This window comes from Hyperolius riggenbachi, chromosome 11 (genome assembly GCF_040937935.1).
Source record: "Hyperolius riggenbachi isolate aHypRig1 chromosome 11, aHypRig1.pri, whole genome shotgun sequence".
NCBI lineage: Eukaryota > Metazoa > Chordata > Amphibia > Anura > Hyperoliidae > Hyperolius > Hyperolius riggenbachi.
Window position 1 is genome coordinate 85,862,482 of NC_090656.1, and position 14,487 is coordinate 85,876,968.

At 43.2% G+C, this 14,487-nt stretch overlaps 1 protein-coding gene across 2 annotated transcripts in view; it reads right to left on the reverse strand.

Moving 5' to 3' along the window:
• Nucleotides 1-14,487, reverse strand: part of LOC137538372 (phosphofurin acidic cluster sorting protein 1-like) — a 113,606-nt gene that overhangs the window by 36,230 nt on the left and 62,889 nt on the right. For both annotated transcript variants that reach the window (XM_068260494.1, XM_068260493.1), the window contains exons 15-19: nt 11,099-11,205; nt 7,805-7,959; nt 5,920-6,030; nt 4,678-4,780; nt 734-776 (exon numbers count right to left, since the gene is read on the reverse strand). In XM_068260494.1, coding sequence (XP_068116595.1) covers nt 734-776; nt 4,678-4,780; nt 5,920-6,030; nt 7,805-7,959; nt 11,099-11,205 — 519 coding nt within the window. The remainder of the gene's footprint in view (nt 1-733; nt 777-4,677; nt 4,781-5,919; nt 6,031-7,804; nt 7,960-11,098; nt 11,206-14,487) is intronic.

Consider the following 14,487-nt stretch of genomic DNA (forward strand, 5'->3'; position numbering starts at 1 on the left):
TCTAAGAAGAGGGAAGTCTCTGGATCCTTTAGAGGCTTTCCACGTCCTCATGGTCTCCAGACAACAGCTTGTTTGATACGTTCATGTGGCCGCGTTTCCTCCTGAGTATGAGCGCGACCGTACTGTGCCTGACCGAGTACAGCAATGCCTGCACAGTAACCCGTTCATACACGAGCAGCTCTGTGCTATGCATTCACACTTGGACTTGCATAGGCACAGGATGGCTGTGCTTGTGCACAAAGGGCAGCGCAGTGGCAATTTTAAAGAAAGTACTGGATGGCAGAAGTGGGTCGCCAGGAGGTTGTGGGAAGCCTTTAGAGGATCCAGAAGCTTTCATCTTCTTAGGTAAGCCTCTCATGTTCATTTTTCTCTTTAAAAGAAAAGGGACACACCGTTAAAAATGGGACATGAAAGGTCAAAATTTAAAGGCCCCGTCAAACTCAGATGTCAGTCGAAACAGGGAATGTCTCTGGCTGGCAAATCACCATCAGATAGAATATATATATATATATATATATATATATATATATATATATATATATATATATATATATATATATATATATATATATATATATATATATATATATATATATATATATATATATATATATATATATATATATATATATATATATATATATATATATATATATATATATATATATATATATATACACACTCTTGAGAAAAGCAGAAAAGTTTTCAGAATTTAAATGAAATCACTACTTACCCCAATGAATGGGATAAACTTCTGATATGAATCATCCTCCTGCCTGGGAGAGAGGAAACAGGTTATAGCCCCCAAAGGAATAGATTTAAAAAGTTTCATTAAAATTATTTAAAATCAGAAAGAAAAAAAAAAAAAAAAAGTTTGTGTAACCATTACACATATAATCATGATTTCCTTAAAGGGAACCTTAACCCGAAGTAGGAAAAATGAGTTTACCCGGGGATTCTACCAACCCCCTTGCAGCCTTTCTGTGCCCGTGTAGTCACTCACGGATCCTACAGACCCCCACCATGAGCTAGTTTAGGATTAGCCACTGCGCGTGCACGGCTCCTGCTGCATGCCTCCTCAATTGTGTTCCCGTCGCTGCGGGCATTCTGCACAGTACGCGTACGTACGGCGCATGTGCATGACAGCCATGACGACAGGAGTGCGACCGAGGATGTGCGCGGCAAGGGCCGCTCAGGCAGAGTGGCCACCGAATTATCAGTCGGTGAAAACGAAACTAGCTTGCGCCAGAGGACCAGAGGATCAGTGAGTGGCTACACGGGAACAGGAAGGCTGCAGGGGGCTGGTAGAAGCCCCAGGTAAGTGAAACTCATGTTTCCTACTTTAAGGTTCCCTTTAATATGTTTCTGTGCGGATTTACAGAACTGGAACAGAATATCTTCCACAGAGCTTTGCAGAGTATATGGTCTTGTCACTAACTGCCCCTCAGAGGCGCTCACTAATCCCTACCATAGTCATTATGATGGAGAGACAATGGAAGGGCTGTGTGACTGTGCATTCAGCATCACAGTATGCAGTTGAAACACTTTGAGACAATCGAAAAATGGCAAAAGGTAGTAGCAAAGCAGACCCTCTTAGCCAAACTGGAGCCATAAATATCACAGGTTTGTTTCTCTTCATCTGCGTAGGAAAAGCTTAAACAAAGTGGCACAACCCATCTCCTTGTCCATACTAACCAGGGGACTTCTCTACACAGAGACCACTCTATGCTTGAAAGGGCTCATGTGCTCAACCTGACTGGCAATCCATTCTGAATATCTTTAAAAGTACTCACATTATACTTTCTAAAACCTTTAAAGTGACACAGAAGCAGGAAAAATGTATGATATTATGAATTGTATGTGTAGTACAGATAATAGAACATTAGTAGCAAAGAAAAGAGTCTGATATTTTCAGTTATAGACTGCATCATTCTCTAATATTTGCAGTTTACAAACTACACTCTGCATTTTAAACTATGAACCAGAGCAGAGCTAATGTCCCTTTGAACTTCCCTGCAGTAAAAGCTTATCTGAAATTGTCTTTCACTGTTTCCTTCATGTATAAGTGCTTCAGAAATCAGCGCAGTCTTCAACCCAAGTTCGGAGAGTTCACAGAAGATCTTTTGCATAGATAACAACTGAAGTTTCTTAACTCTTCCTGTACTGGGAACAATATGAGACTCATATCTTTGCTACTTCTGTTCTATTTCTTTCCTGTACTTCACATACAATTCATTATCTTATACATTTCGGGAGACTTTATGTTGCCGACACCCGCCGATACATGCAGCTCTATGATAGGGCTTTACATTAAAGGGGCACTATGGCAAAAAAGTGTTACATTTAAAATATGTGCCAACATATACAAATAAGAAGTACGTTTTTTTTCCAGAGTAAAATCAGCTATAAATTACTTTTCTCCTATGTTGCTGTCACTTACAGTAGGTAGTAGAAATCTGACAGAAGCAACAGGCTTTAGACTAGTCCATCTCTCCATGGGGGATTCTCAGGGATTTATTTATTTTCAAAAGCACTTCGTTTTTGGCAGTTGGACAGAGCAACTGCCATTCACTGTGTAGCAAGCAGGGAATCTGGCCAGCATCATTGTTTAAATCCTTTTTAGGGAATAACTTTATAAAGAATAAAAGCCTTGCTGAGAATCCTCTATGAAGAGATGGACTAGTCCAAACCCTGTCACTTCTGTCAGATTTCTCTTACCTACTGTATGTGACAGCAACATTGGAGAAAAGGAATTTATGGCTCATTTTACTCTGGAAAATATGTACTTCTTATTGGTCTGTTTGCACATATTTTAAATTTTACAATGTTTCGCCATAGTGCCCCTTTAAAGCTTTTAGAGATGATAAAGCATGAACACTTTAAAGATTTTCAAAATATCACTGCGCTCCAAATGGTACGAGAATGTGAAAGGGGATCGCAGCAGTGAAAAGGTCACTTCACCTTCAAAGATAATCAATAGCCAGGAATTACTGCGCTTCAATAACCCTCACAGAGGTTAATACCCTGTAAGCAATCACAGACAAATGCACATAGTGCAAAGTATTGCCAAAATACAGCTGTAGTCAGCACCACGTGTTTGTACTCCTGGGGGTAGTGCCACCACCTCAGGAAGGATAGGACTCGAACTCCCCCTATGTGGCCCCACTCACCAGAAGAGCGTCTTGTCACACTGCATAAATACAAAAGCCGATCAGCCGAGCCCCTCTTTAAAATAGATCTAGTGTTTATTTCATAAAATCTCCAGAAAGCAGCTCAATGCGCGGTATAGAGCACACGCCACCGGGTCCCTCTCTTCCTTAGTATGATGTCATCACGTTCCTCAGGCTCCTTCCTACGCGTTTCATCACCGTCGTGACTCATTCAGGGGCTGGAGGATAGCGATTGCCGTCCAGCTAAAAAAAGTCTATAGCCGCGCCCACTCCTCTCGCTGGTACGCCCGCAACGCCGCCCTCTATTGTTACTAGGCGACCAGGCAGCGTGCTGATCTATGTGCGCGTGGGATACATTCATCTACTAACATCTACCTCTACACGCAGTACATAAAGTGCAGTCCTAATCTAATCTACATACAGCACACAGTGCCTACACTGCAGTCCTAATCTACATACAATAGCATACTAATCTCTACATAATTATATACAATGCCTTTCCAATCACATCTGCATACAATGCAGTATAATCTCATCATCTAACATCACTGTGTTACATATAATATCCTATATACACATGTTACAACATCAATTACTATACATATTAACAATAATAACCCATACTCCTTGATTATAAAACACAAGCCTGTCCATAGATATAAATATACATCCTTCATATACCCTTCAATTTTAATCATCACTTATTAAAGTGACAGTGCATAATTCATTCTTATTGTGTACTGTGCTCATGGAGTGTGCACTACGCGCCACACAGCACCCAGCGCACACCCCACAACACACCTACATCCACATTACCCCTTAATATAATTAAAGTGACAGTGCATATTAATGTGCAAATTATCTGAACAATGCAAACTAGTAAAAATACAAACTAGTGAGAAAATACAAAAAAAAATCTATACATGTGCAAACCTTAAAAGTGCATAAACACAAACACCTTTTTGCAATTTGAAAAGGAAATATTACATTTATATTTCTTCCCTAAAATGTCTTGCCTATATCCAAGCCTAACTATGAAATAAGAGACCATTGTTGGATACACACTTATCAAATCGAACAACCACCGCTAACACACACACACACACACACACACACAAATTCTGTCCAAAGCTTGTTAATGTTGGGGTGGCAGAGATAGCATATCTAATGAGCCAGAGATGAATGCTACTTCTTCTGTGTTCCCATGGATCTTGATACTTAGGAACATTTTGAGTGAGGAGTCCTGAGTTGAGACATTTCCTTCTCCAAGAAATGAAACATCCTAGTAATCCCTTCAACTAAATGTGGTCAAATAGCAAGGAGGTATTTTGCTAGAGGAAAGGGGGTATGCATCTTTTTACAAAGTGAAAAGTTGGGTGAATATGCATTTGTACAGCAATATAGTCAGCATCAGAAGTCTAACAAGTGAAATCAGCAAAATTAAAGCAGCATGGAAAAAAAAAAAATAAACTTGCAGAAGCTTAACTTCATGATTTCAAATACTTACAGTTTGTGTTTGCAGGTCAGCATGGCTTCCGCTATTGGCAACTGGTGGCAGTTACTGGCTCCACTCACATATTGCATTATCCGACCAATAACATCAAATGGCTCTTTACCAGGAGAGGAAGATTTTATATAAAAAAAAAAAAAGCCAAATAATACCGTATGTAGATTTAATTGCTATGTCCATAAGTGGAAAAAAAAATTATTACTCCATTAACCACTTGCTGTTTTTCAAACCGTATTGCCTCCAGGGGAGGCTGCCCAAGGACACACCATTTCCCGTTGCACATTACCCTGCGGAAGAGTGCGCTGACCAGGTAATCTGCATAGCTCCGCCCCTGAACAGTGACATGCTCCCTGCTGGACAGGTAATAGGTCAATTTTTTTTCAGATGATCGACCTATGCGTGCTGTACCGCTTGCACAACAATCAAAAGGGATTGATGTGGTGCCATAAATAATGCAAATGCCTGCTGTGTGGTACTGCTTGGCAACGCACTGCAGAGTCTGTGCCGCCTCTGTGTTGTCATAAGCACTTCCCCTGCATTGCATCACACCGTGGGTAGTGTAGCCAGTCTCAGAGACTAATGACCTCTGCGGTGGGGAGGGTGGCGCCATAGGTTTTCTTGCCTGGAGTGACACAATGGCTAGAAACGCCCCTGATTACCAATTCTGTATTTTGTCACTAATTCTGTATCTTGTATACTGGTGTACACCATTGTCTGTATTATTATGTACCCCATGTTCGTTTCTTAGTTTGTACAGCGCCACAGAATATGTTGGCGCTTTATAAATTAATAATAATAATATTAATAAAGGACTTTTTCTGTATGACCAATTCTGAAATAGTAAACTACTTTTCCTGGTCCCTTGGAATTTACTGTAAATGGATTCTACTGTATATTGCTGCCTGACATCTAACGTGTTATTGTTTCATAGTGCTTTAAATGTAGTTGAGATCAAGAATTTGATGCACTCTGTTCAAGAAGTCTAAACCGGGGACTACCTGTATACAAAGCTCAGACTTGATTCAGTCAGAGGCTGAGGAGACACAGCATCACATCAAGAAAGAGGAGAGGCTGGCAAAGCTGGAGGGGCCACAGAGTTTATGGGGGCACAGGAGAAACCCCAGGTATGGCCACCATGCATTTTTTTTCTTAGTTCAGGTACTGTTTATATGGAGCATAAAAATAAAAACAAAAAATAAATAAATAAAATACTATTGTTCAAATAAAAAGCACCCTTACCTAAACCTGGAGCCTCAGATTTGGTAAACAGCTCCCTCCAAGCAGCATCAAAAAACAGAGAGGCATAGCGAGAGTCCAACGTAGAAAGATATTTACAAACAGGATGAGAACCTAAAATGCAAAAGATTGGATAAAACACATTACTTATTATAAGCATTAAAAATGAAGAATGCATTTGCTCAACTGTGCACTGGGATATTGCCAGTTTCCTAAGCATGTGCATACCTAATGACTAATCACATTGCTATAAGAAAAACTTGTTAACTTATAATAAAACTCTCCCCTCTGATTATATTTTTACAGAGAAGTTCTAACTTTTTTCGAGGACGGTTTCTCCTTTTGAGCCTTTGCAATTTCCTGCTCTAATGAAGACATGTAACTTGGTACCTTACTTCAGTGTCCTCTCCTCTGCTTTTCCTTCCCATTTCATTGTTCTCATTCATCTTAGACAAAGAAATTATACATTTTCTCAGTACAATGCAATTCCCTCAGTTTAGATCTATACATCACAAGGATTTTTGCAAATATTTGAAATTTCTCTTTTTTCTTTGCATATACAGTCATTATAGAGGATAAAAAGGAGGACAGAGAACTGGCAAAGCAGCTGCAGCAGAGATTGGGCTGTCCATCATTGCCAATGCACAGAGCATGCACCATCAGTCAATAATAGACTTTCACTAGCATGACCTGCTTGGAGTTGTAGTGCTATAGGAGGATACTAGGAAAAGGCTGCCAGCATATGAGGATGTAACAGGGCTGGTACCAGACCATGTGATACCTCTGTTGACAGGGGATGCCAGGGTGAGAGTGCGGGCACAAAAGGGCAGGTTGGCCCGACATTGGTGGTTGCTATGGCGGTTCTGGACATTAGGTGACACGTGTGAAACCAGTGACAGGTATTTGCTAAGCAAGATCATTCTATGTGAGTTCTGCTTTTATACATGGTGTAGTCTTGAGTGCAGTGAAGCAGAGGATTGGAAAAATGGAAAATTACCTAGGACATCACTACACTAACCCACTGCACCTGATCCCTTGAGAATCTCAAGTACATGAGTGCGGCAAACTTTTTTCTACTAACCATTGCATAAAACTAAAAAAAATCCATAACGCCAGATGATGTAAGAAAAATAATTTGCGGATCATTCCAGGTGTGCATGAATCTGTAGAAGAAGTACAGTGCTTTCTTCTTTGTGCAGCCAACTAGTCAAGCGGGGGGGGGGGGGGGGGGCACTGGGCAGTTTATATTTGAAAGAGTACACTAGTGCAATTTTTACAATTGTAAAAAGAGAAACATCTTTGTTTCCAAGCAATTTAAGATATGTATAGCTGGTTGCACATGAAAAATTAGATGATCATTGCAATAATCATGAATACAAAATGATTAGTGGAGCCCCAATTAAGGTCATAGCAAAATTGTACATGGTGTGCATTCACTTTAATAAGCTGAGAAATTACATAAAGCTCTTGTTCTTCTGATGCTATTGAAAGATGGAGCAACCCAAGCAAATAATAAACAGTTATTTATAGAAAAGTTTTTTTTTTTCCTTTTTACTACTTTAATAGTGAGGATTAAACTGTGCCATCAAATAGCACAATAAACAAAGGCACGAGACTCCAACAACCAGAGGTGACTCTGTATGCAAAGGTTTATCAGAATCAGAAACATCCAGGAACTAAAGGGACGCAGTGTCTGCTGACCAATCAACCAACAGGCAAATTCATATATTCACCAGCTGCTGGTTAACTGGTTGGAAGTTTGGGTTTCTGGACAATCCCTGTACATTTCTGGCCGAAGTCAAACTGAAACAGTCACACAAAGCAGGTCATTCATTACTCACTATATACAAGGATAGATGAGTACAGAAACAGGATTGTGCGGACTTACCCAATGGTACTAACAAAAAGCGCAAGTACCCTAACCAATCAGAAGCTCTTGATGCTAGGTTTGTAACATAAGCTCCAAGCAGGTAACTAAGAAAAGTGTGACCTCCAATACACACCACTTTTAAAGGTTTGGGAGGCCCAGGTGCCATGTGACAACTGTAAAACAAAAAGAAAAAGAAGAATCATAGAACCTAAAAACAACAATTTCAGAATTCACAATATTCCTCTGTCCTCCACATCCCTTTGGTGACATTAAGACAAGAGGAAGAAAACATGAGAAAAAAAGAAGTTGGTTTGAAACCCATCTAACTCCCCTAATAATAATAAAAAAAATACATAGCAAGGCTAGTGCTGCTCCCTAGCTTCCATAGAGAATGGTTGGGTAGGAGGAGTGTGCATATACATGCTGTCTTGTATTGCTCTATGGGGACTAGGATCTGCAGAAACACTTAGGGCAGCATTCACAAAGCTTTACGGCATGCGGTAATGCAGAAAATAGCTGATTTTACCAATCATTTAGTGAAATGTCAATTCACTAATGCTGTTACCACATGGCAAGCTGAAATTACCGAGCAGTGAGGAAAATTACTGATTTGTGAGGTAAATGCCAGCAAGTATCAATTCATAAAGATATGAGAATGTGGTAAAGCCCAGAAACATGTGCGTTCATTACTGGCAGCTCTCGTGCGTCAACAACCAGCCTCCGCATTGCTACAGAGTGGCTAGCCCACGACTGGCATGAGCAGAGAGCCAATAATAACACAGCCACTGTCTCCTGCAAGTTCCTGTCTCCTTTGCAATGCCTTCTCGGGAGGAACAAACTTTTCAACCCACCAGGCCATGGAGGAGAGAGCGGCACAAAAGAAGTTTACCCTGCAGCCCTTCAGACATTTAACCCTTTAGGTTCCTGTTTGAAGATGCAGAGGAGCAAGTTGGGAAATCACATAAGCATTGGTGTGTTTAATGTTTCTTGGAGTTCATCTAAGCTGTGGCAATAAAATAAAATGTTGAGAAAGGCTAATAGATTCAGAGGGAGCAGAGGAACTATAGCAAACATGCAGTCTAAAGGGATGTTGGGGATGCCTTTTACTATTGAAATGCCGTCACTGCACGGAACAATATGTAGCGAAAACGGAGACCACTCCACACGCTTCTGCTGTTACCAATTTTTTTTTTTTATTATTTTTTTTTAATTGAAGGCCATTTTTGGGTAAATTACAGAACATCTACCGCACCTGTGAAAATCTTTGTGGATTGGGGAAAAACAAAAAAACAAAAGTCTAAAATAACGAAAGCAGTATTTTACCGAGCTGATTTTTCTTTCCGATCAGCCCTTTGTGAATGCTGGCCTTAGTGGCAACATAATTTTAATTTCCAGCATAGTGAAGGCTCTGCATTCAAAGAAACAAAACATGATATCTGCACATTCCCTTATCCTTTTTTCTGTAGGTTGTTATCTCCACCTAGTGGTTATTAAAGAACACTGTCACAAAGGCAAACAGGATTAATATTTATACTTACCGTATATACTCGAATATAAGTCGACCCCCATATTTGACCCTATTCAGCAGGAATTTTTTTTAATGACTCGAGTATAAGTCTACCCAGCAAAGTTAATGGCTGCACTTGGGTGCATATTATTTCGGCGCCGCTCAGTTCAGCGCGTGAGAGCCGAATGATGGCTTCACCGCTGCCGCATAACTCCGAGGCGTTAAAAACTATTCCCCCTCCGAGTAGTCGCAACTTGGAGGGAGATGTAATTCGGGGTCTGGCAGCTGCCGGAGCCCCGAATTACCGCTACGCGCCCCGCGCAGCATAGCATTGCTGCTATGGGGCGCCCAGTTTCGGCGCTCGGCTCCGAGAGCCGCGTGCCAAAATAAGCTGATCCGGCTGCACTTGGGGACCAGGAGGGGTTAATGACTGCACTGCATAAAGTATTGTAGCCATTAACACCTTCTGGCCCCCAAGTGCAGCCATTAACAACCTCCTCCCCTATACATTGTGGCCAGTGAGAGTAAATACCTCCTTCCCACTACATTGTAGCCAGTGCGTTGCAACGCTAAAATTTGTTAGCGTTGCACCGCTAACACGAAAAATGTTTACGGTAATGTTCCTGCACCAGCGGGAATGCTAAAAAAAAAAAAAAAAAAAAAAAAAAAAAAAAAAAGGTACGCAATGCGGCCTGCCGACCCAGAGGTCAGCAAAAACTAAAATAGCAAGCAGCGGGAGACTGGAGAAGCAGCGAGTGACTACGAGGGCACAGGAAAAGTGGAACTCCAGGTAAGTGGAACTCCATTTTTTTTTTCTTGCCTGACAATTCCTTTAAGCCAGAATTATTAACATCTCATTGATCATCTCTAGACACGTATTGATAAGAATTTCAAGAACTGACAAGTAGATGTGTGGAGCTGCATGCTGGCCGCAAATAGTTAATACCTGTCGGCAGTGCAGAGAAGGTGGGCAAGGTAAGCTCAGTTGTCACCGCCTCCTCTCTCTGCCTCTGACTCAGGCCTCTTTTCCATGGATGGCTCATTTGTCAAGCAGTTCAGCCGCTCAGCTGCCAGCAACAAGCGCCATTCGGCAGCAGTTACATGCAGCCGAAGGGCAGCATTTGGTAACCCGGTGTAGGTCATTTTACCCAGCAGCGAAAAACTATCTCATGTCACATGTAAGCATGGCATCCCCTGTGCACAGATGCAACTCCATGGGGGGGGGGGGGGGGGGGGGCAGTGTTGCCAACTCATCCCTTTAATTACTGACCCATATGAATTATACAGGTTTTGTGGCTAGGTAGATGCAGTGAAGGCACTGATTATGTGTAAGTAGCCCCAGAACCTGTATAACTTAGATGTGTCAGTAATTAAAGGGATGAGTTGGCAACACTGTGGGGGGGGGGAGGGACACTGTCCACCCCCCATGACAAACACTGGCAAGCTATCACCTGGTGGATGGGAGTGGATGACAGGCAATGAATTCACTGCCTTCAGCTGCGTGTGGAAAGAAGTCCTAACTTGTGGATGCTGATGGTATGGGGAGGAGTTTGGATAGCTCACTGGCTGTTCAGTCCATCCAAGCTGCATCTGACATTTGTTTTAGGGAGCCAGTCTTGCAAACCCAACAAGCCTGGTAATTATAAATTAAAAAAGTGACATGTGCAATGCAGAACTTTTGTACATACATTAGGATTTATCCCAAACAATATGCAATAAAAACACGAGCCTGAACTAAGCTTAAAGACATCTATTTGAATGACAACTGTGATGCTTTGTATAGTAAAGGCTATGTTGATACTCACTGTCTCTGTATTCGAGTGAGAATAGCAGTCAATGCACACTGTACATCAGATGAACTTGTTACACATACACATGGCTTATGCTGCTGCTGGAACTGACTGGAGACATACTGCAATGACAAAGATAAGCTGAAAGTCAGTAAGAAGTGCAAAAGGAACTGCCCTCATCCTACGTGTAAAATAAGGCGCACAAAACAGGCTGCATTGCAACTATGAAGGAATGATCTCCTGTACCAACCAGAAAACTGAAATAACCCAAACTCAGTTTGCCTGCAGGAAAGCTGAGCAATGCACCTGGCTGTCTCTGCAGATAAAGTAGAGGGAAAAAAAAAAATCTGCAATCTGAAATATTTTACTTATACGAAAAATCCCTTCTGAAGTATAGATCTGAACCTAATTGAGGGAATTGTTTTTTAACCAACAAGAGGGCATAATACCTAACCGCTTCCAGACCTTGCTGATTGAAATCTACACCCTGTTTGGGAGCAGTTATTCCTAGCAGGGTGTAGATTTCAATCATTCCCGTCATGTAATCTGCTCGCTCTCGCCATTCTCACCGCTGTCTGCACTGCTGCACCTACTCACTCGGCTATCACGCTGACAGCAGAGCTTCAGTATATCGGACCCTGTGATTGCTGTGAGCCAATCACAGCAATCACAGGACTTAAAGAGAACCCGAGGTGGCATTGTATTACGTTAGTGGGGCACAGAGGCTGGTTGGGCACACTAACAACAGCCTCTGTTGCCCCATCGGGTGTCTCAAAGACCCCCCTGCTCGCCGCTATACTCCCCGCAGTGCTGGCGACACGCAGCGCGTCGCCAGCACAATGTTTACTCTAGCGCTGTCTGTCAGCGCCGCTCCCACGCCTCCTCCGCATCGCCGCTACCCGCCCTCGTCCCTTTCCTCCAATCAGCGGGAGGGAAGGGACGAGGGCGGGTAGCGGCGATGCGGAGGAGGCGGTGGAGCGGCGCTGACAGACAGCGCTAGAGTAAACATTGTGCTGGCGACACGCTGCGTGTCGCCAGCACTGCGGGGGTACAGTGGCGAGCAGGGGGGTCTTTGAGACACACGATGGGGCAACAGAGGCTGGTGTTAGTGTGACCAACCAGCCTCTGTGCCCCACTTACGTAATGCCACCTCGGGTTCTCTTTAAAAAGGGCACGGATGTCTCTGGTTCTAAAGTGGCCAGAGCAGTCTGGTCTGAAAGAGGTTAAGGCCCCTTTAACACTTGTACACTTTTTTGCGTTGCATTTCCCTTTCTGCAAGCAGGGTAATTCAACGGCAAAGAAAGTGTATGAGGCCCAGTACACTAACCGCGTTGCTCTGAAACCTTCCGATTCACTGATAACCCACCACAAAGTCTACAGCGAGTTTCAGTGCGACTTTGCCAGTGACACAGTGGGGTTGATGCACTATAACAAACAGAGTGCCTTATCAGAGTTAATGTGCCTTATCATAGTAGCATAGCAAGTACTACAACCTTATGCCTGCTAATTGGCAATGACGAGAGCTCCACTCTTCCTTCTCTGAGCCCCTGCGGGTCCAATCACTTTAAAGGATACCACAACTGACATGTGGCATGTGGCATAATGAGATAGACATGGGTATGTACAGTGCCTAGCACACAAATAACTATGATGTGTTCCTTTTTTTCTTTCTCTGCCTGAAAGAGGTAAATATCAGGTATGTAAGTGGCTGACTCCGTCCTGACTCAGACAGGAAGTGACTACAGTGTGACCTTCACTGATAAGAAATTCCAACTATAAAACACTTTCCTAGCAGAAAATGACTTCTGAGAGCAAGAAAGAGATAAAAAAAGGGGGAAATTCTTATCAGTGAGGGTCACACTGTAGTCACTTCCTGTCTGAGTCAGGACTGAGTCAGCCACTTACATACCTGATATTTACCTCTTTCAGGCAGAGAAAGAAAAAAAGGAACACAGCATAGTTATTTGTGTGCTAGGCACTGTACATACCCATGTTTATCTCATTATGCCACATGTCAGTTGTGGTATCCTTTAAGGGTTCTTTTCCACTATGAAATGCGATCGCGTTTCAATTTCCACCATGCGATTGCGATTGAGCTACTATACTCATTATAGTCCAGCTCAATCGCATACAAAAACGCGGCAGGACGACGATTGCGCTTTGACCAAAATCGCATCGCAATCGGATCGCACTAATGGAAAATGCTGCTGCAGTTTCCATTAGTTTAATGTACCTTGCGATTTGCGATCAGAAGCAAATCGCAGGCTAGTGGAAAAATCCCCTGCCTTTACACTAACCTGCGATTTGCTTCTGATCGCAAATCGCAAGGTACATTAAACTAATGGAAACTGCAGCAGCAATTTCCATTAGTGCGATCCGATTGCGATGCGATTTTGGTCAAAGCGCAATCGTCCTGCCGCGTTTTGTATGCGATTGAGCTGGACAATAATGAGTATAGTAGCTCAATCGCAATCGCATGGTGGAAATTGAAACGAGATTGCGATCGCGATCGGAATCGCGATCGCATTTCATAGTGGAAAAGAGCCCTAAAGGACATTATCCCTGCACTTTGATTGGCCCAATAGGCTGCCTGTCAATTGACAGGAAACTTGACAAGCAGCCTATTGGGCCAATCAAAGTGCGAGGATAGTGTCCTTTAAAGTGATAGGACCCGCAGGGGCTAAGGGCAGGACGAGTGGAGCTCGTCATTGCCAATTAGCAGGCATACGTTTGTAGCGCTCGCTATGTGCTTCTCTGATAAGGCATGTTAACCCTGATAAGGCACACTATTTGATTTAGTGAATCAACCCCAATGATTGGAAGTCAATGGGCAATGCAAAAAAACGTAAATTTGTTGGCGGCGTGGCATGGCGCAAATATGATGGGGAAGTTGGGAATTCCAGTGACGCACTTCCTGTCCAGCATAGAGTACGTCACGATTTTCTTTTTTTGGGACCGAGGTTCACCTTGGGTTTACTTTAAAGGGACTCCGAGCTCACCCAAAAAAAGAAAGTTGTACTCACCAGGGGCTTTCTACAGCCCAGTGCTGGTCGGGAGGTCCCACGCCGGCGTCCTGGTTCCTCTCCTTCTCCCCGCTCCGGAATGGCTGACAGGCCGCAGCCCGGGCGACACTTGGCAGTGTGTCGGGCTGCTCCTTCCGCGTATGACGCGGCTGACGTCACACGCCGGCCGCCTCGCGTCATCACGGCGGCCGGCGTGAAAGTACTGCGCATGCGCGATTAAAGCGCGCATGCGCAGTACTTTCACGCCAGCCGCCGTGATGACGTGAGGCGGCCGGCGTGTGACGTCAGCCGCGTCATACGCGGAAGGAGCAGCTCGACACTCTGGCAAGTGTCGCCCGGGCTGCGGCCTGTCAGCCATTCCGGAGCGGGGAGAAGGAGAGG